Source organism: Equus asinus, chromosome 1 (genome assembly GCF_041296235.1).
Source record: "Equus asinus isolate D_3611 breed Donkey chromosome 1, EquAss-T2T_v2, whole genome shotgun sequence".
Lineage (NCBI taxonomy): Eukaryota > Metazoa > Chordata > Mammalia > Perissodactyla > Equidae > Equus > Equus asinus.
In genome coordinates, this window is record NC_091790.1 from 137,679,942 (window position 1) to 137,699,999 (window position 20,058).

The following is a 20,058-nucleotide window of genomic DNA, read 5'->3' on the forward strand; positions in this document are numbered from 1 at the left end:
TAGTTTTTGGTTGTTCTCTATTTTCATTTACACTTTTGTCTGTTTGTTTTTAAGTTTAGAAGAAGTAACCAATTTAAGGATATTCAATCGCTTTGGTTCATAGCAGCTGCTGATGGAGTTAACTTGGGCAGAAATTCCTCCTGAAAGTATAGGGAAAAAAAGAGAGAGAGAGACAGGGCAAAGAAAGGAAAAAAGATTAGCAAGGAACTACAGCCCACTCATTTCTGTTTGGTGGAGTTAGAATTGACCTAAAGATGCCCCTTTTGCGTTAACTTCGGGGAGAGGATGGCACTCTGAGTGGGCCATGGCTACTTCATTGGGGGTGCTTGGCAAGCAGAGATGTAGTCCCAGACCCAAGCCCTTGTCTGCGTGCCTAGAATGACTTCTCAGGAGGGCTGGGAAAAGGGTCATCCACTGAAGTTGCCTGCACTCAGTATTTCACGATTCTCAGGAGCTCTGGCCTCACTCCCAAAGCATCAGGGTCAAGGTCTCGGCTCCTCCTCTCCCCTAGTGGGGAGTAGAGAGTGGGATGGGGTGGCAAGAGGAGAAGGAGGTTGGGTGTTGGGGAGAGAGTTAACATCCAGGTTGGTGGGGGCACTGTTTGGGGTGTTACCAGAGAAGACTACAGGTTACCCCAAGCTCTAGTTAGAAGCCCCTCTAGATGGGCTTGGCGTTTTCCCCCAGGTGTAGCGAGGAGTCGGGACACAGGCAGGAAGGTTAGGGCGTTGCCTGTAAGAGAAGGGTCAGCGAATGGGCAGCGACATCAAGAGGGATTAGGAGGCTCATTGGAGGGTTATCTACGTCCAGGCTCAGGATGGAGCTGGTAAATCCAAACAACGAGTCTACGGAGAAAAGGGGGAGACTGGAAACCTGAAGGGGAGGGGGCGCATTCTCCACCGCAACCTCAGAAAGGAGAGACCGAGTAAGAGAGGTGTCCAGGTCGGTCAGTTGTAGTCATTTCGCAGGGCCATATAATCCCCAAAGCCTCAGTTTAGAATCAGCCTCAGCAGAGGGAAGCGAGGAGGTCGAAGGACTTGCCCGACGGCTTGGTCCAGCCTAGCGCGCGCAAAGCATATCCTCCCTCATGCTGGGTGCCACGCCGCCCCTAGCCTGCTCCCCACCCCACCCCCCAACAGTAGGCGTCCTCGTACTCCAACCCAACCCTCCACAGACAGAACCCCCCCTCTCACCCTCTTCTGGAACCAGAAGAAAGAGAGAGGGTTACTGCTGAAAAAGTAGGCACACACACCCCCCAAAGCTGGAGAAAAGCTAGGAGGGGGCGGGGGGCGGGGGGCGGGGTGGAGGGGGCGGGGGAGGACGGCCTCGGGCTGCGCCACGCTGTCGACTCCTCGCCCCTCCTCCCCTGTCCGCTCTGCGCCCGCCGGGCCCCCTGCACCCTGCCCGTGGCCCGCAGGGCACAAGGTGAGGCAGGGCTGGACAGCTCCTGCTTTGATCTCCGGGCTTTCGTGCCCTCTACAGCTGCCCGGCCGCCCCAGGATGTGCAAACTTTGCCCACGTCGGTATCTGCAGAGCGTTCCGACGTGTCCAAAAGTGTTTCCAAACTTGGAAAGGGCGGGGGAGGGCGGGGGGATGGGGAGGGCGGAGGTATGCAGACAGCGAGTCAGAGTTTCCCCTTGAAAGCCTCAAAAGTGTCCACGTCCTCAAAAAGAATGGAACCAATTTAAGAAGCCAGCCCCGTGGCCACGTCCCTGCCCCGCTTCGCTCGCTCCCTCCCTCCTCTGCGCCCCCGCAGTCTCCTCCCAGCTGTGGCTGCCCGGGCCCCCAGCCCCAGCCCTCCCATTGGTGGAGGAGCTTTTGGAGGCACCCTCGGGCCAGGGAAACTTTGGCCGTATAAATAGGGCAGATCCGGGCTTTATTATTTTAGCACCAAGGCGGCGGGAGGTTTCGGCTAAGTTGGAGGTACCGGCCACGACTGCATGCCTGCGCCCGCCAGGTGATACCTCCGCCGGTGACCCAGGGGCTCTGCGACACAAGGAGTCTGCATGTCTAAGTGGTAGACATGCTCAGCTTTGTGGATACGCGGACTTTGTTGCTGCTTGCAGTAACTTCGTGCCTAGCAACATGCCAATGTAAGTGCCTTCGGCTTCTTTGGGGCAGACGGGGGAGAGACGTTAGATGGGTGGGCACCATGGTCTGAAAAAGGAAAACCTAAACTAAGTCCGAGGTACAGCTCGAAGGGAAGGCTCTTTGGCATGTGGAGAAACGCCAGCATTGATAAGAAACATGGAAATTACTTTAGAAATGAAAGCATAAAAGGCTCAACTCTTGCCAAAAGTTGGGGAACTTTTCTCTTAACTCTTAACTCGGAGTGAGACTGTTAACTTGATCTGGGTCCTCTGGTTAGTGAAGCTCAAGGGAAACAAAAAGTCTTTTCCCTGAGAATGAAATATTAACTGACGTGATGAAGGAACATAAGCGCCTCCGTCTAACAGGCCCCAGCACTACACTGATGCCCACCTTGTAAAATTTGAGGCCTGCTTTAGAAAGCTCTTTAATTTGGTAATATAAAATTCATCCCCTAAGGGCTTTTCTCTACTGGACGTTTTAAGACTTGTCCCGATGGTGATGATGACTATGAGGCGCCCTCTGGAGGGAGGACAATGAAAGTACAGGGGACCAGGCCTTAGGCTGATTGACTCCCCTTTGAATACTCCACACGTTTATACAGGGAAGTGATCTGCACTCTGATTGAAGCTATTCCCAATAACTAGTCATTGTATCCTGGGAAGGAAAATGGATGCTACGTGGAATGGATACATTCTGAAAAGTAAAATTAGCCTCTCAATTCCTTGCCTGGTCATGGAAATGGTAACATTATTCAACTGAAATCTGCTCTGCCCTTTGGTGAGCCTGAGAGTTACCCCTTCAGCATGTTCTCAAGGACAATCAGACATTCAGACACAGCAAGTTGGGAAATATCAACACTGATCTGAGACTCAAGAGGCCCGGGTTTTTCCCATGACTTTGCCACTAATTTACCATGTGACCTTGGGCAAGTCAGCCTTTTCTAAAATGCAGAGATTAAATAAATGGATTCCAAGGCCACTTTCCAGCTGTAGGTTTTATAACCAGACTTCCATGCCAAGATAGAATAAAGAAAATCAGTCCGTTTTTGTCTTGAAAATGGCTGCCTAATTACAAGACAAAGATATTGAATTGATGCCGTGTGAGGGGTATCTGGCCACACCCAACACTCCAAAGTTTGCTCCACCCACATGCCACGGTGTCTACCATTGCATCATTACTGGTGCATTTGTGTGTGTGTGTTCTCTCCCTTCCTCCACTTTGGTATATACACTACTGTGGACACTAAGGCATAATTGCATTGAATAAATTCCAAGTTTACCAAGTTCTTTTTTATGAGATCTGAGGGTGGGGGCAAAGTGTTGATTCCTAGAGAAAAGATGAAGACAAACCTAGGGAAGTTTGAAGGTACAAAAGGCAGCTCACCTTGTGATCGACAGCCAGCCAGAGTCTGGAATAAAAGTTACCAAACACACATTCTTCAAAATGGCTCAGTCTGAGTAATTAAAAGGCAAATTTCCAAAATCAGAAGGACTTCCGTTAATCAAGTCCAGGCATAATTATTCTTCCTACTGATGGACACAATGAAGTAAACATATCATTTTCCTAATTTAAAAGTAATTCTCATAAATTGCCCTTAAATGTCAGTGCTGGATGTGGTCCACCCTTCTGAATTGTGACTGTGGCAACAGATGTTCCCACTCCAAATGACACACTTCTCGGCCACCTAATTAAAGCAATTTTTAGGGGTGATTCATCTTGTTGCCAGCTTGGCCACATGTATATCTTTTGTTAGCCTATAATTTTTATACCATAGGAGAGGAATTCAGTCTTTAAGGATTTATAGCAATTATGGCCAAGGGGGGGATATTACTTTGGTGTTATTTTTTCCCATTATTTTTCAAGATCTTTAATCCACAGCTTTTCCATTTATACAGAGCAATTCTTTCTCAGGAACAAAAGTGATACATACTGGTAAAATGACCTTACCCAAGTGAACCAATTTAAAGTAAAATTTCAGATGTCCGAATGAATCCCTTATCATAGTGAATAATTTGCAAATTAGACCTTTTGAAAAAGGACATTAAAAATGGTACAGACTCAGTGAAGTGCTAACTTTAATGTTTTATGAAAAACAAAGTCTACTTTAGGTAACATACTTCCCTAAATTTTCTCTTTTTTTGATTTTTAAGTATCAAAAATTATCTAAACCATAAATTATTTCCTCATTCTGCCTCTGGTCTTGCTCACTTCAACGATCCACTTGTTCAATTTATCGGCTTAATTACTAAATATTAGAAATATCCTTCAGACACATTAATATTTCACAGCATTTATAAAATAGTAAATAATTAACAATTTAATTCAAATTATATTTACGTATTAATATTGTAAACGAATCACCCCTGATCCCTGCCATGCTTTTGACCTGCATAATTTCCAAGTTATTAGAATATTCTTAATAAAAAATTGAAGAACAATTGGGCCTTCAATTAGGTGAGTCAATTTTGTAGACTAATATATCTATTTGTTAATTAGTGCTATTGATCAATAAAATGATACTAATAATCATTTCCTACTTTCCTTTTTCTTCTGCAGCTTTACAAGAGGTAAGAGAAATTATTTTTAGAATTTTTTTTTTTATACTTAGATTGCCTTGGCCACAGTAATACCCTCCCTGGGGAAGGAAGGGGAAGCTACATTGGTGTTGACCAACCTGGATTTCCAAGAAAATCATCGAGGGTTATGGTAGTCAAACCTTTCTGGCTGCGTAGAAAGTACCCACCCCAATTTCCAAAATGGGCGGGGCTACTGAAAAAGCCCACCCTCAGAACACTCATAAGAAATAGACAGTAAATATTCCAGGGGAAGTTTGGGGTTAGCATCAGCTACTACAAAGCCCAAGACTTCCCAGAGCTAGAGAATCCTGTCGTTCCCTTGGAATCATTTGCAAGAGTATTATGAACAAATTGTTAGCTCATGAGTTGAATTTGAGGCATAATTACAGATAAGTATATATTTCAGTTCTGTCCATATTTTATTTGATTTATTGGTAAAATTTTAAATTGTACTTTGAACTATTAAGATATAGTTATGCACAATATATATACTCTGTAGATATATTTGTATACTTCTCAGAAATGGGAGCTATTTTAACCTATGCATATACAATTTTCCTCATAATCATATTTTTTTTATTCTTTTCTAGGCAACTGCAGGAAAGGTAAGAGTCTAGTACTTCTCCATAATATCTAAAATGATCAGAGATAAGTTATAATTTAACTAAATTTATAGTATACTATAGAAGGAAAATGCTTTGTCAAGATTTTGCCCACATGAATATGCATTAGTTAAACCATAAAATAAAGTAGCTTTGATATTTAAGATACCAAAGCTTTATTATCTTCCAGAATCATCTCTGATTACACTTATATTAGGCAAACTGATGATTTACATACCAAAGAAAAAACAAACTTGTTTTTATTCTGGAGATAGAATGAGTATTGTGTTAATTATAGGTAGTAAAAGAAAGTTTATTTTACAAGGCTTTGACTATATAAATATGCCATTAACGATGTAACAAAATAGTAATTTTATCCACAGAAATCTTTCTAAGAAGAGTAGTTATAATATTGGCCTAATAACTGGAGACCATAGCTTCGTCTCTGAGTTTTAAAAAATTACATTTAATAATAATAAAAACAATATACTTTTATCTATTATATGGTACCATTTTTATAGCTACTATCTAATAGCATTGTTACATCAGTCTTACCGACTGATTATTATCAAGAATGCATTGCTCGTTCACTGGAAATTGCTTAGACATTTATGACTGTGCTGCTTGCATCTTCCCTGTAGGGCCCAACCGGAGATAGAGGACCACGCGGAGAAAGGGTGTGTAATTTTTGAACTATTAAAGGGCTTCGGCCTATATTTAAATAACTACATATTAGAAACTACAAGAGACTGACAATTTATAATAATATTGTGTATCCAGATAATTGCACCACCTTTTCAGCAGATAATACCCTACAGAAGAGGCGACTGGGCATTATTATATATAATCAATATTCTTTTTCGGTCAAGATTATCCTTTTAAAAAGCAAAACTATTACAGACAGCCATATTCTTTGCATGTTCTATCTTTCTTTGTTTTTAGTTGATTTGTCCAACACGTACATAATAGAAATGTATCTACCTACCACCACCCAGTCCTTCTCTTGTTAAAATATTTTGTTTGCTTTTCAAGTAAGATCTCTACGTAGCCTTGAAATGGTAGTGAAACAGCAGTCAACAACATCTTTCTGTCTACATTCATAATTGTGCAAGTTACACTTACGTTTTATTCATGTGTTTTTAGATCTCTGTGCTTATATGGCACGTATAACTACATGGTTTGCATTATATGACACTTTTGCCAAAATATAAATACCCGTATCTTATATCTATGGGAAAGCGCAGATGTAAATGTACTCGGCTCACACAATCTATTAGAGGTGGTGTAATGTCAGTAAATTACTTTAACAACATAAATAATGTTAATGGTAGGAAATCTGCTTTATTATCATTTCAGTTAATCTGCTATTCATACGTAACATACCAAAACAATTGAATAAGTTCATCCCAGACAAATTCTGACAGTCAATCAATACACATAATACATCACTGTGCACTGTTAACCATATGCAGTTTGTAGAATAATAAATTTTAGGTATAATTTCTATCTTATTTGAATGCTGGAGCTCCCTTATGAATTAATATTCATTGGCTGAGATATTCTTCTTCCTAGAGGAACTATCCAGTCTTATGTCTTTCTTCGAACATCACTTACTAAACCTCCTCCTAAAATAGACCCATATCATAAGTGAATTTCAATCGGTGACAAGTATGACATATTACATTTCCACACCACTTGCACATTTGAAAGGCCTGAACAACTGATCTTACCACATGCATTCTTAGGTCTCCTTTTTTCACGTATGGGTTTCTACAGGGTCTGTCTAACCCTCACCTAATTCACTTTTTACACAACAGGGTCCACCAGGCCCACCAGGCAGAGATGGTGATGATGGTATCCCGGGCCCTCCTGGTCCACCTGGTCCTCCTGGCCCCCCTGGTCTTGGCGGGGTAAGGTTTTTCAAGTATTGTGAACTTTCAGCTAACTTTGGTTTCTTATACCTCTATTGGAAGAAGGCTCATTGTGGAACTTATTTTTAGTAGTTAAGGGAGAGTCTGCTATTTGGATATTAGTACATTTTATTTCATTACTTTGGTTTCTTCATTCAAGATTCTGCTTTGCCCATTCTCTTTGTGAGCCCTTGTCAATTACAGGACTGACCTTTGTGTTCACTGAAGGTAGCTGCAGCCTTTGCAACCATTATTTAATTTGGGGATTTAATATCTTTTATCAAAAGGGCACAAATAAGAGGTGTTGCATTATTAAAGGGTTTGATTAGATTGAATTATAAGTGAAATCCCTGATCTTAAGCAATTTCGCAAACATCCTACTCTTTCTATTCTCCTTGGCTTGAAGTCTGCTAAACCAACATTCAAAGCAGATTTAGGCTTAATTTGCTTGAAACTAATTTGAGAAAAGTACATTTCCCTTTTTCATTAATATCTTCTTTTAGCTTTATGTCTTTAACAATGGTATGAGCGCCAAATGGCCTCGCTGCAGGAAGGAAAACATATTTGCTTAATTGGTTAGCACTATGAATCAGAAGCCTGGTTCTCATACCCCACTGTATGCCTGTAAAAGAAGACCTTTCTGCCCCAAAGATCTTATTATGATTGCTTATCTACTGAGTGTATTAAAAAGCACCTTTTTAAATAGATCTACTGCTATAAGAGAGATCTTTAACAGTAAAGTTATTACTGTGAAGTATTTTTTAAAAGTTTAATCTTCCAAGGGGCATTTTAATTTAATTTTCCTCTAAACTTGAAAATTCTTTGTATCTTTTTTGAAACTCCAGCAAGAAAAAGGTCTCTTAGTCATTTTGTGTAGTTCTGGAGGAGCCGGGCAACAGGTGGAGATACAAAGTTGTCCTCTTGGTCTCTGCTTAATTTATAAGGAACGCTCAGCGACTTCTAAAGTTTGGAAATCTCCCCTTCCTCAGTGTAGAGGGGGGGCTTGGGGAGTGGAGAGAGAAGGTTAACAGGGCAGGAAAGGGTTCGAAAAATAAGGGAGGGAAGCTGCCCACCTCAAACTAGGTGTGGACTAGTTTTAAAACTTGTGTTTCTCCTGACCTTTTAGGAATTTAGCTGAATATAGAATTCTAAACTCATAATTATATCAAAAATATCGCTCCTTTTTAAATAACAGAAAAGTCTTTACTAGGAGAATGAGAAAATGAACTACATCAAGTATAATTATGATATATATGTAATATATGGGTTTTTTCCCCCTCTAGAACTTTGCTGCTCAGTTTGATGCAAAAGGAGGTGGCCCTGGACCAATGGTATGCTTATCTTTTTTATCTTAGCCAAAAAAAATACTGAATAGAGAACTTATTTTATGTTAAATTTCACATTGCCATTTATTTAGCTACTTAGATTTACACTCAATACTTAGATCAGATAAAAGCAGCAACTCTTTTTGTATTCAAATCTATGAAAATCTAAGCCTAGGTAGGGGGGTCAATTTTCTCTACAAAGATGCCTCCTTAGGATAGATTAGATATTTATATCCAAGAAATAATCTCTGGACATAGGAACTGTAACTTAGGTAAATCAATTAAGTTCAAAAGAGTGATCAGTCTGATAGTTTTTTTACTCTTTAACGTTGCTTAGAATTTTAAGCAACCCTTAGAGATGCAGAACTATTAAATCCTGTGAACTTGCTAGAAAGGATCAACCAGTTCTAGTCCGGTCCGTTCATTTTATAGCTAGAATTTTAAGCCCTTCCCCAAGGTCATGCAGGTCGTTAATGACAGAACTAGGACTAAGCGCCAGGCAAGATGTCTGAGATTCAACATCATGGCTCATGTGTCTAGGACTTGAATAAAACATTAATTTATTTGACAAATATTTATCAGTTGTCTTCGATGAGCCCCAAACTGTGTTATGCATTGTGGAGATAGCAGTGAATATTCTCACTGATTCTTATCTTCTCTCAAGGAGTTAACAGTATAGGAAATGTTTCTTTTTATCTGTTTTGATAAAAATTCCTTTTTTAGTATATTAATTATAAATCAACATAAGAGAGAATATGAGGAAAATTAAGCACTTAAATCACTCAGAACAAATATTCAGCAGTATATCCTATAATTTGAATCACGTTTAGAAAAGTTTCATATGTGATTATGATCACGATGGTCTATCTTTAATAAGCAAACCTTCTAACAAGCATTAGTGAGATGTTAGGAAAGAATTGATATGAACATGCAAAATATTTACTAGTAGGTATAAGATAGAGGGGAAAATTGCCAGAAGTAAAAACTTTAAGTTAATCAAACACTGCAGTTCAATACACATGCACACACAATTTAGTGATTTTAATTAATTACTTCCAAACAAAGGTATTTATCTGCCCGAAGTTAACATGGTCTTGAAAATACAAATTTTACCTGGACCATGCATTCAGTGCTCTATCTTCGAAAGAAGATGTTCTGCTGGAGCTAATGGTCCGCAATAAGCTAATACACTATATGGGCAAGATAATATTTTCTGTAAATTAAAACTCTCACTTGAGAAGTAATATGCCTTTAATTGATGATTTCCAATTTCCTGATTTTTCCTGGTAATTTAAAACATTCGTATGAAATGAAGAAGTAGTGATTTTCTTTTGGCTTTGTTTATATTGGATGTTTGAAATTAGCCATTTCAGCTAACGCTGGACATTAGTCAGTTTTAAAACAGTACCTATATTTCAAGAAGAAGCTAAAGGGAAAAAAAAAGTAAAGTGTTAATAAAAAAGCCTACATAAGCCCAGAAAATTAATATGGATTTCAGATTCCCCTGACTTTGGAACATCTCTCTGTGAGGCCTAAAGCAGAGTGTTTTACTTTTAAATATTGGTGAAATAGAGTTTAAGCTTACACATCCACATAAATTCACAGACATATGTAATCAAGAGATATGTGTTTCACAAATAGCAAATATAGGCAGCAATAAAGTATCAAAATAATTTTCCATGTTGAAAAATCAATAACTATAAAACCCCACAGGGTTCTTCCCTGAATTAATGAGTAATCATCATCCATCTCACAGCCTCCACAAAATAAACTGCCTTTTATGTAAATGAAATTGTTGCAAATGCACGGAAGAATGAATAAATATAATTAAAAATTCATGGTGTCAAAGAAAATTATTTTTAATGTATGACTAAAAAAATTATTTTGATTGAAAAGTGACAGTTTCTTTTAATGTTGAAGCAATTTCTAAAACCAAATAAGGAATTCTTATAATTAATATGATGTACTTTTTAATAAAATCCTTATTATTTCACTCTAGGCATTAATACAGTGGGGCAGGCTTGACTGCGGAATACCATGGTTGATGTGTCATGAACAAATTTCTCGAGACCTGTCTGTGCAATTTTTCAGCATTAGAGAAACAGGCCCCTACAGAAGAGCTTGCACAGGCATTGATTCCTGCAAAGGGGAGTCAAGAATGTGTACTTAGCTTGCAAACTAGTAAAGCTGTTTTTCTCTACTTGTGTGCTACAGAATGAAGGACAAAAGGGAGAACAATATGCTGACATTTAGACCATATTTTCAGTAATAATACCATATAATAGACTCTTCCAGTAGGATATTTCAATAATATTTTATTTTTCCTTCATCTCTCATTGCATTCACTTTTGTTTGACATTTGCATCAGTCACCAACAGGCCTTAAAGGAGCTGTAAGTTTATAGGAAACTTCCCTCCAATCACTAAGAAGGACTTTTGATCCTTTTCAATTTATTCCCTTTGTGGCAATAAAAATATCAATTTCTTGGCCAAGGATGACATAGGGAGATGACATACAACTGAGGGAATCCAAATGGAAATGCTTCATCAGCTGCATACAAGGTAGTTGTATATTCTGTACCGTGCAAAGACTGATTCACTTCATCGCATGAGAACTATCTCCACGTGTTCACTGTGCATGACTTTAAGGAACCACCTCATCCACTTCTCACTGAGTTCTGCTGATTTGGGTTAGGAGAAAACGAAAAGCAAAGACAGAGAAATAGTGAAGGAAACTTGGGTCCTTAAGTGTTTCCTTGGGAGGGACAAAAACTATGACAAAAAACCAGAACAATTCTATTCATCTGTCCATCACAAAATGTCTAGGGCACTCCTAAGCTAATCCTTTCTAACTCCAGCCAAGGCCATGACAGCTCATCAGCTCTAACTATCTGTCCTCTTTACAGGGTTTGATGGGACCCAGAGGCCCTCCCGGAGCATCTGGAGCCCCTGTGAGTACCGAAAGCTTGTCATCTCTCTTATGTAAAAAGACAGAGAATTAAATAAAAGCTTGGGGTATGACATATTATTTTCTTTTAGGGCCCTCAAGGTTTCCAAGGACCTGCTGGTGAGCCTGGTGAACCTGGTCAAACTGTGAGTACATTTTCTCCCTTTGTGATAAATTTTTTTTCAAGAAATTTATTACTATAGCCTTAACAAAATGATGCGTCTCCTGTTTTCTTAGGGTCCTGCAGGTGCTCGGGGTCCACCTGGCCCTCCTGGCAAGGCTGGTGAAGATGTAAGTATTTACTCTTACGCATTTCCAAAACACCCTTTAAACACTCCTGCCTCAAGGAGAATTTCTAGATTCAAACTAAGTCTTCTGCCAAGAGGTGAACATGCCTAACATACTGTCCTCACGTGGAAAATATTATTTTAATGAAGTATTCATTAATTTGATTGTATTTAAGGAAATATAATTGTTATTTAAATGTATATTTGCATCCGCATTTTTATGTGATGGCTTTTTCCCCTTTTGTAAAAACTAAGGTGCCCCCACTTCCATCTGTTTACCAAGAAGAGCTTTCCCCTGTGACTCTTTCGTGTTTTAGGGTCACCCTGGAAAACCCGGACGACCTGGTGAGAGAGGAGTTGTCGGACCACAGGTAAGGCTTTTTACAACAGTTTATAGTCCAAACGTCTGAGGCATCTCAAATACCATAGTATTAGTTACTCACATTAGAGCAAGTTAATTTATTGTTCTGTGCTTAAAAACATACCAGTCTTTGATTCCAAGTTTAAACTTTGATAAGAAGAAATACTTTGGAGGGAAGAAATCGTTGTATTTTTATTTACAACAAACACATTATTCATCTTCTTCTGTCTTACTTTTTAAGGGTGCTCGTGGTTTCCCCGGAACGCCTGGACTTCCTGGCTTCAAGGGCATTAGGGTAAGCACATTCTTTACCCCATGAGAGAAAATGTTGATTATTTTTAGGAAAAACCTCAACTATATTTAAACTTCTATATGATACTTACTTGCTTCCAAATTTCTGGGGTTCGCCAAAGTGGAGAGAGTGTTAAAGAGTAAGATCGCTGGAAAGTAAAATGGGGTGGAGGTTTTCCAATCTGTTCATAAACTTCCAACAGATGAGGATCCCCACTGAGAAAATGGTATACAATGCATATAACTTGAGATGTTTACAACCATCTGAAAATCATAAAATTACTGAAGATGGAAAGGATGTAAGACAGCATCTAGTCTACATCCTTCCCTTTCAAGTCCAGGGAGGGAACAGAACTTAGCTAGAGCAGTGGAGCGAGTTTGCCTGGAGCTGGAGCACGGGGCTTCTTTCTACTGAAGCAGTCACAAGATTCACCCTGGAGATTTTAACTGCAAATAAATAAGATGTGTGATTTGCCCAAGCTGTCTAATGGGACAACATTTTAACAATAGGAATTTGCCTTTTAGGGACACAACGGTCTGGATGGATTGAAGGGACAGCCCGGTGCTCCAGGTGTGAAGGTAGATACTAAAACAGGAGCATTGTTTTTAAAACAATTCTTTGTAATTCTCTGTCACCATCAGGAAGTATGTTTTTACTGAAGGTACTCAAATTCTGAAGAGTATCTTATTTCCTCTTCTGTACTTCAAATCCCTCAATGATGGGGACTATGGGATTCTGTGACCAAAGGCCAACCATTAGTAATATTTATTTAATTCAATATCTATTAAACAATTGAGATAAAAAATAATGCCAGTAGTTTCTTTCTCTATTTCCTTTTGTCCTATAATTTCCATTGTTCTCGGCAGCCAGAATGAAAGTAAATAAACATATAATCAGATATTAGAACACTGTGTGTGATTTTAAACTGTAAATTCTCCTTTGCCATGCACTAATTAGATACATACATTCATGTCACAATACACTTTTCAACCTCTTTCCTGTGATTTATCTGTGCACACTCAAAAAATTTTTAATTAGGTAATTAAAGTCTCAGAAGTGTGTTATCTCTTGGCTAGGCTCTTCTTTGACAGCGTTTTCAACTATAAAATGTTCTCTCTCCTATTAAGGAGATAATGTGATATTAAAGTGAATACCAACGTAATTACAAATTAATGAGTAAGGAATACTAGTGGGACCAGAAATGAACATGAATATGGAGAATCTGTTCTAACTTTCCAGCTGCCACACAAATGGATAAGGTCAAACTCATTCTCCCAAGAGCCTAATATAATAGCTCAGACTACTAATCACAGCATCATAAAATGCTAGCACTTGCGAGGAGCTTTGGAGACTTACTCATTTTGCAGATAAGGGAAACCGAGGCTTAGGGAGAGTGAATGACTTGCCCAAAGTCAAACATCTGGTAGTTAGAAAGGCATAGGCTAGAATTCCTGACCCCCATGCTACAGCTTCTGCCCAAAGAATATACTTCACATAGGATTCTAGAAATGAAGGGTCCTTAAATGGTCTCTCAAACCATGTTTCTTCTGTATCTAAATCAGATTATCTTGAAGTTAAGTTCTTTGACATGTGCCATTATATTAAATTACCCCACCACTACAACCACTGCCATGGTTTTTACTCAAGAATATAGATTGGAAATAAATAAGACAGCTCTAAGAAATATTATGAGGCTTGAAATTTTCATGCATATTTTACAAAAATGAAAATATCGTGTTCAAAATAACTTTAAAGGGGGTAAATATGGTTATTGAAAGCAAATTTACCCTCTGCCATAGCTTTTTATGATATCATTCCTGATATATAAGCCTAATGTAAATGATATCCAAAATCTAAGGGGAAAATTGGGGAGGGGGTAAGTAACACTCAATTTAACCACATCTCCCTAGTACCGTGATATGTGGTATTATCCAAATATCAACCCTTACTTTAGAAATTTTTTAAATTTATGTGTTTGGCATAATTGAGAAACAGTCTATATGTGTAAGAAATACTACAAAATGTATGAATGGTTCAAATGGAAATAATAGGATAAAAATTATCCAATCAGAAAAAAATAATCAATATATGTAATGAACAAAAACTCAATCCTTCTTTTCCATGTAGGGTGAACCTGGTGCCCCTGGTGAAAATGGAACTCCAGGTCAAGCAGTAAGTACGGATTACCTTATTGTAAATCTAAATGTGTACACTCTTTGCAAGCTGGAACTTCTTTAATGTTTTTGCTAATTACTCTTTCCCTCAGCCTTGTATTCTTTGCAATTCTTCTAATAGCCTTCTGCATACTTAATTGAAATCCATTGCCTTTTAGTTGGAATTAGAACAAGACCTATTTATTGCTAGTGGATTCTTGCACATGTTGGAAATTGGACAAAGTAAATGATGCCTGTGCCTTTTGTTAAATGAGCATTCTGGATTTCATTGAAAATATTTCTGCTTCTAGGGAGCCCGTGGGCTTCCTGGTGAGAGAGGACGTGTTGGTGCTCCTGGCCCAGCTGTGAGTGCTTACATTTTTATCCATTTTTATACCTTTAAAAAATCTTCTAATAACTTCCATTTAACTTCCCACTTGACGTCTTATTTTCTTTATAGGGTGCCCGTGGAAGCGATGGAAGTGTGGGTCCTGTGGGTCCTGCTGTAAGTTTTGACACTGAAGAATTTGGGAGGGGTTGAGCCTGTGAGATGGGAGCTATCTTCTTTATTAATTTCCTATGGAATAATAATGTTTTAGACACCTTACCAAATGTTTTATGAGGTATTTCGAAGGTTTCATTTGTAAGGACTACTATCCTTGGGGGTTTTGATTGATATATGTAGTAAAATCTACCCTACCTTGGACACCTTCAATGTCTTCCCTTTGATAAGATACTAATAACGGAATATCTGTCAATTTTTCCTTTGCCAATATTAAATAAGGTGAAGCCACTCTAAGCCATTTTGATCCTCTGTTGTTGCTATGTTAATTTACTAAGATTCTTACCACTCTTCTACTTGATTTCAGGGCCCCATTGGGTCTGCTGGCCCTCCAGGCTTCCCAGGTGCCCCTGGCCCCAAGGTAAAAACACTGATGACCATTGTCATTACCTTGATAAGCTTTTTATTGTGCTGTGAAAGATAGGGACTGTGTTTGCAGATGGAGGGATAATTACAGAACAGGTACTTTAATTAGTCCCTCCTGAAAAAAGGATATAGAATGACCGGTTTTCTCACTCCAAGCTTGAGGTAGATCATCTCTCTGCATTTGAGCATTGTGAGCATAGATATAGATGGCGGCGTGGAATTTGATTCCATGGGATCCCTCTGGGATGTACTCCCAAACGAGTCAGGGCTGACCAACTGAGGACCAGAGTCTCTACCACAGGGAGACAGAGGTAGGTGAAGATAGCAACGTTGCCAAGACGACAGAAGCAGGCCAGGAAAGCAGGAACTCAAACCTAAATCTTGTGCTGCCAAACCAGATAAGGGAAATGATTACAACTGAAGAAATTCGTACAACTTGGTGTTCTAAAAACAGAGATACGTTGTTTTGTTGTTTGCTGGCTAATGGCTCAGTGTCGTTTCCTCTTTTAGGGTGAACTTGGACCTGTTGGTAACCCTGGTCCTGCTGGCCCCGCGGGTCCCCGTGGCGAAGTGGGTCTTCCGGGTCTTTCTGGCCCCGTTGGACCTCCTGTAAGTAGCCTTGTCGTTAACCTTATTGAGTGAAAGAAAGTTAAAAAAAAGAATGACGATGAGGACAAAGAAAAGAAATATTCCTGTTAACAGATATCCTTCTCCCTTCCTTTTCCTCTTAGGGTAACCCTGGAGCCAACGGCCTTACTGGTGCTAAGGGTGCCGCTGTGAGTATATGGGGGTGGCTAAGATGTGCTGCTGTGGTTTTAAAGGCATTTAAATGAGTGCTGCCTCTCCTGCCGATCGCCTCATGATGAATGATGCTGTGTTTCCTTCCCAGGGCCTGCCCGGTGTTGCTGGGGCTCCTGGCCTCCCTGGACCCCGTGGTATTCCTGGCCCTGCTGGTGCTGCTGGTGCTACTGGTGCCAGAGGACTCGTTGTAAGTGGTCATGGCAGAGGCTTTCATCATCCTGAAGTACCAACTCCACCTTCATTTCAGCACTATCTAGACTTCCTCTTGTAGTTTTATCATTCTTATTTTCTCCTTTCTTAGCATTTTTGGTTTGTATTTCTCCTATCAGTGCATATACATACACGTACACTCTCTCCCTCTCTAACCTCCCCCCCCACACACACACCCCTCCTGCTATCCTATACTATTACCCAAAAGTCAGTGAGGCACATTTCTACAGTATCGGTCATGTCCTTTGAACCAAGACCATTTCCCGATAAGTCACTTAAATATGAACTGGGCACATCTTTTAGAGAACTCGAGCTTCTCTTTACCTTGATCCATAAGTATTTCAAGATGTTTGCCTGCGAGAGAGTTGTGACAGATGTTAGTCATTTTGACCACTGTTTTGTCTTGGGCCCTAGGGTGAGCCTGGTCCAGCTGGTTCCAAAGGAGAGAGTGGTAACAAGGGTGAGCCTGTAAGTAGTTCTATAATCACAACTTTACGAAATTATTACATTTTCAATCCATTTTTCTCTAGCTAGATATGACAAAAATTATTTTTCCTGTTTCCTCTTCTTTTGTTTTTTTTATTAAACAGGGCGCTGCTGGGCCCCAAGGTCCTCCTGGTCCCAGTGGTGAAGAAGGAAAGAGAGGCCCCAATGGTGAACCTGGATCCACTGGCCCCGCAGGACCTCCTGGACTGAGAGTAGGTTCCAAATGCTCTTGACACTCAGACACACCGGAGGCAGATGATGACACCCCTTCGCTGGGAATTGGTCAGAATTACTGAGTACATTTTCTAGAAGAAGGAAGTATTTGCTTTCCATCTGCTTTGTTAAATCAGTGACTCTCGACTTGGTGTGTTATAAAATTGGCCTGGAAACAATATTGACCTACTTTTGCAGAATGCCTCCTCCACACATTCCTTTGGGGTTTGGGTGAAGTTTTTTGGCACGGTTTGTGTTTATATCTCCCTCTTAAGGGGATCAAGATTTCTTGCATACGTGCCATGTTTCAGTAACCTCGGCACTATCTGATTTAAGGGTTTTCTCCAATTCTCTTCTGTTTCATGTACTTTCTTACAGGGAAGTCCTGGTTCTCGCGGTCTTCCTGGAGCTGACGGCAGAGCTGGTGTCATGGTAAGTTGTCCGTTACTCATTTGCTGGGAAGGAACCTGATGCTTCTGGTGGGGGTATCATTTGCTTTGGGCTCCCTCCTCCGCCTTCTTTTTGATAGGGCCCTGCTGGTAGTCGTGGTGCAACTGGCCCTGCTGGTGTCCGAGGTCCCAATGGAGATTCTGGTCGCCCTGGAGAGCCTGGCCTCATGGGACCCCGAGTAAGTTTCAGATTGATTCTGAGCAAGTCACACATGGCACTGTTTCCTTTTTTAAAAGGCCTGATTAATATTTGAAGACAACAATAAAAAACATCAAAAGTAAATTTGTTAGTAGGCTTGCTAACAGTTGCCTTTTTAGTTTAACTTTATCAAAGCCCAGTAGATATTTTTACAAATTTGGTGAGTCCATAAATTTCCTATTTATTACTTGAAAACAATGGCTGTGAGGTTTTTGGAAGAATAAATTTATTTTAATATATATCCAAATTAGGTTGATTCTCCTATCAGCATGAATCTTTTATCTCAATTTGTGAGTTTTATATAAGGTGTTCATGAAATGTATTAGGACTATATATTATCAGTTTATTAGATTCATAGGAGAAATCATTTTTCCAGCAATCACAAAGTGCTGTAATGTATTCAGCATCACACTAGCTGTGGAGAAATGACCTTTAGATCTGTAGACACTCTAATCCATTGCAATAGAGTAATTTTTTTGCCTCCATTATCTCTTATGGATGATTATAAACTGTAATTGTACCATAAACAAGTAATAAATACACCAAATATAGCAATAAAAATTCCACTTTGAAAATTGCGTACTAAAAGTATTTGTTTTTCTATTATGAAGTAAATAACATGATATGTTTTGCCCATATAGTATGTTGCTTAACAGTTTCTTGAGATATCTGTAAACAGATCAGTGGCACAAAAATTCAATAAGAAAAAAGGCATAAAGAATAGAAAGAAGAAAGATTTCATACCTCCCAGCTAGTGGCTAATACCCCTAATGATTTGCCATAGGCAACAAACAAAAAGTGGAGGAAAAGTGCTTTTGTGGGATTTCAATTAATCAGAGCCTCGAGTATGTGTGTGAAAGTGCCAGTATGAAAACATCCTCGCTTATTTTATAGGGTTTCCCTGGTTCTCCTGGAAATATTGGCCCAGCTGGAAAAGAAGGACCTGTGGTAAGTATGGCCCATTTTCCATTATATTTTCAAGGACACTTATTGTGCCTTTATCAAGTCTGTCCTGCACCCCATTTATACGTGAACACATTGAAAATAAATATCAGCCACATACATCATCTGGGAATGCAAAATAATAGATTGTAATTATGGAGTCCAAATGAACACAAGGACTGAAAGAAAAGAAGGAAAAAGAAAAACATGGCAAAGAATATTGAAGACGGTGACAAGGGTATGGAAAGAGAGGGGAGAGGGAAATTGTGTACATATGAGATTGACTTGGCTCTGTGTGTCCTGACATTCTGTTTAGAAAAGGAAAATGTATTCGTAATTTATTGACACTTTATACAGGAAGCTCTATGCATTCAGAAAATGATTCTGTTTCATCTCGTGGCAGCATCACAAGCCTGAGGTTGTGAGACCCTGTCGATGCTGAGTAAACCTTAAATAAACTCTGGTTTCAGGGCCTCCCTGGTATAGACGGCAGACCTGGACCAATTGGCCCAGCTGGAGCAAGAGGAGAGCCTGGCAACATTGGATTCCCTGGACCCAAGGGCCCCACAGTAAGAATCACCACAACCTCCTTTCTCTCAGCATTTTTTTGCCATATTTCACCAAAACTCTAGTATTTCTCTCCTGGCTCAGTTCACTCTACCTCAATGGAGCTCTTTTCAACACTGGAAGACTGCAAGCCACTTAGTACGTTAACAGCTCATCTCCAATATATCATTGTACACCTGCTGAAAATCCCTCTCCTGAGTCATATGCTTCTGTAGACACAGGTGTACCTTGTTGTACATGGAACTGCTTCAGGATGGATTATGCCTTAGATAACAGAATTCAAGGACTAGGAATGTCAGAGAAAAAAAAAAGCAAGCAAGCAATTAACATTTCAAAATTGTCGTGGTTAATTTGACATTAAATGTGTAAGGTGTTTTTTTTAATGTTTGTTATAGGGTGAACCTGGCAAACCTGGTGATAAAGGTCATGCCGGTCTTGCTGGTGCTCGGGTAGGTGATGACTTCTGTACGTATCCATCCACATAGTATTCACCTAGGAAACACACACCCTTTGAGGCCATCTGATGTCATTCTTCCCAAGATGGCATCCCCAAGCCTCTTTTCAGCATCACAAATGTCTTTTTTTAACCACACTTACAAGGCAGTCAGCTATAACAAATCAGAATTTATATTAAGTCAAAAATATTTATGGACTGGTTTAGTTTTTGTTTAATTAACTTTGTGATTAAAAGGCTATGAATATGCTAGTAGCATTCTCTGACCT

General features: G+C 39.7%; 1 protein-coding gene across 1 annotated transcript in view; it reads left to right on the plus strand.

The window, feature by feature from the left end:
• Positions 1–1,981: 1,981 nt before the first annotated feature.
• COL1A2 (collagen type I alpha 2 chain) overlaps positions 1,982–20,058 on the plus strand; it is a 34,752-nt gene continuing 16,675 nt past the window's right edge. The window contains 26 exon segments of the mRNA NM_001323780.1: positions 1,982–2,090; positions 4,645–4,655; positions 5,255–5,269; positions 5,908–5,943; positions 7,084–7,176; positions 8,460–8,507; positions 11,407–11,451; positions 11,540–11,593; positions 11,685–11,738; positions 12,052–12,105; positions 12,337–12,390; positions 12,912–12,965; positions 14,515–14,559; positions 14,852–14,905; positions 15,001–15,045; positions 15,410–15,463; positions 15,979–16,077; positions 16,200–16,244; positions 16,358–16,456; positions 16,894–16,947; positions 17,070–17,177; positions 17,557–17,610; positions 17,708–17,806; positions 18,721–18,774; positions 19,239–19,337; positions 19,731–19,784. Coding sequence (NP_001310709.1) covers positions 2,021–2,090; positions 4,645–4,655; positions 5,255–5,269; positions 5,908–5,943; positions 7,084–7,176; positions 8,460–8,507; positions 11,407–11,451; positions 11,540–11,593; positions 11,685–11,738; positions 12,052–12,105; positions 12,337–12,390; positions 12,912–12,965; positions 14,515–14,559; positions 14,852–14,905; positions 15,001–15,045; positions 15,410–15,463; positions 15,979–16,077; positions 16,200–16,244; positions 16,358–16,456; positions 16,894–16,947; positions 17,070–17,177; positions 17,557–17,610; positions 17,708–17,806; positions 18,721–18,774; positions 19,239–19,337; positions 19,731–19,784 — 1,551 coding nt within the window. The 5' untranslated portion in view covers positions 1,982–2,020.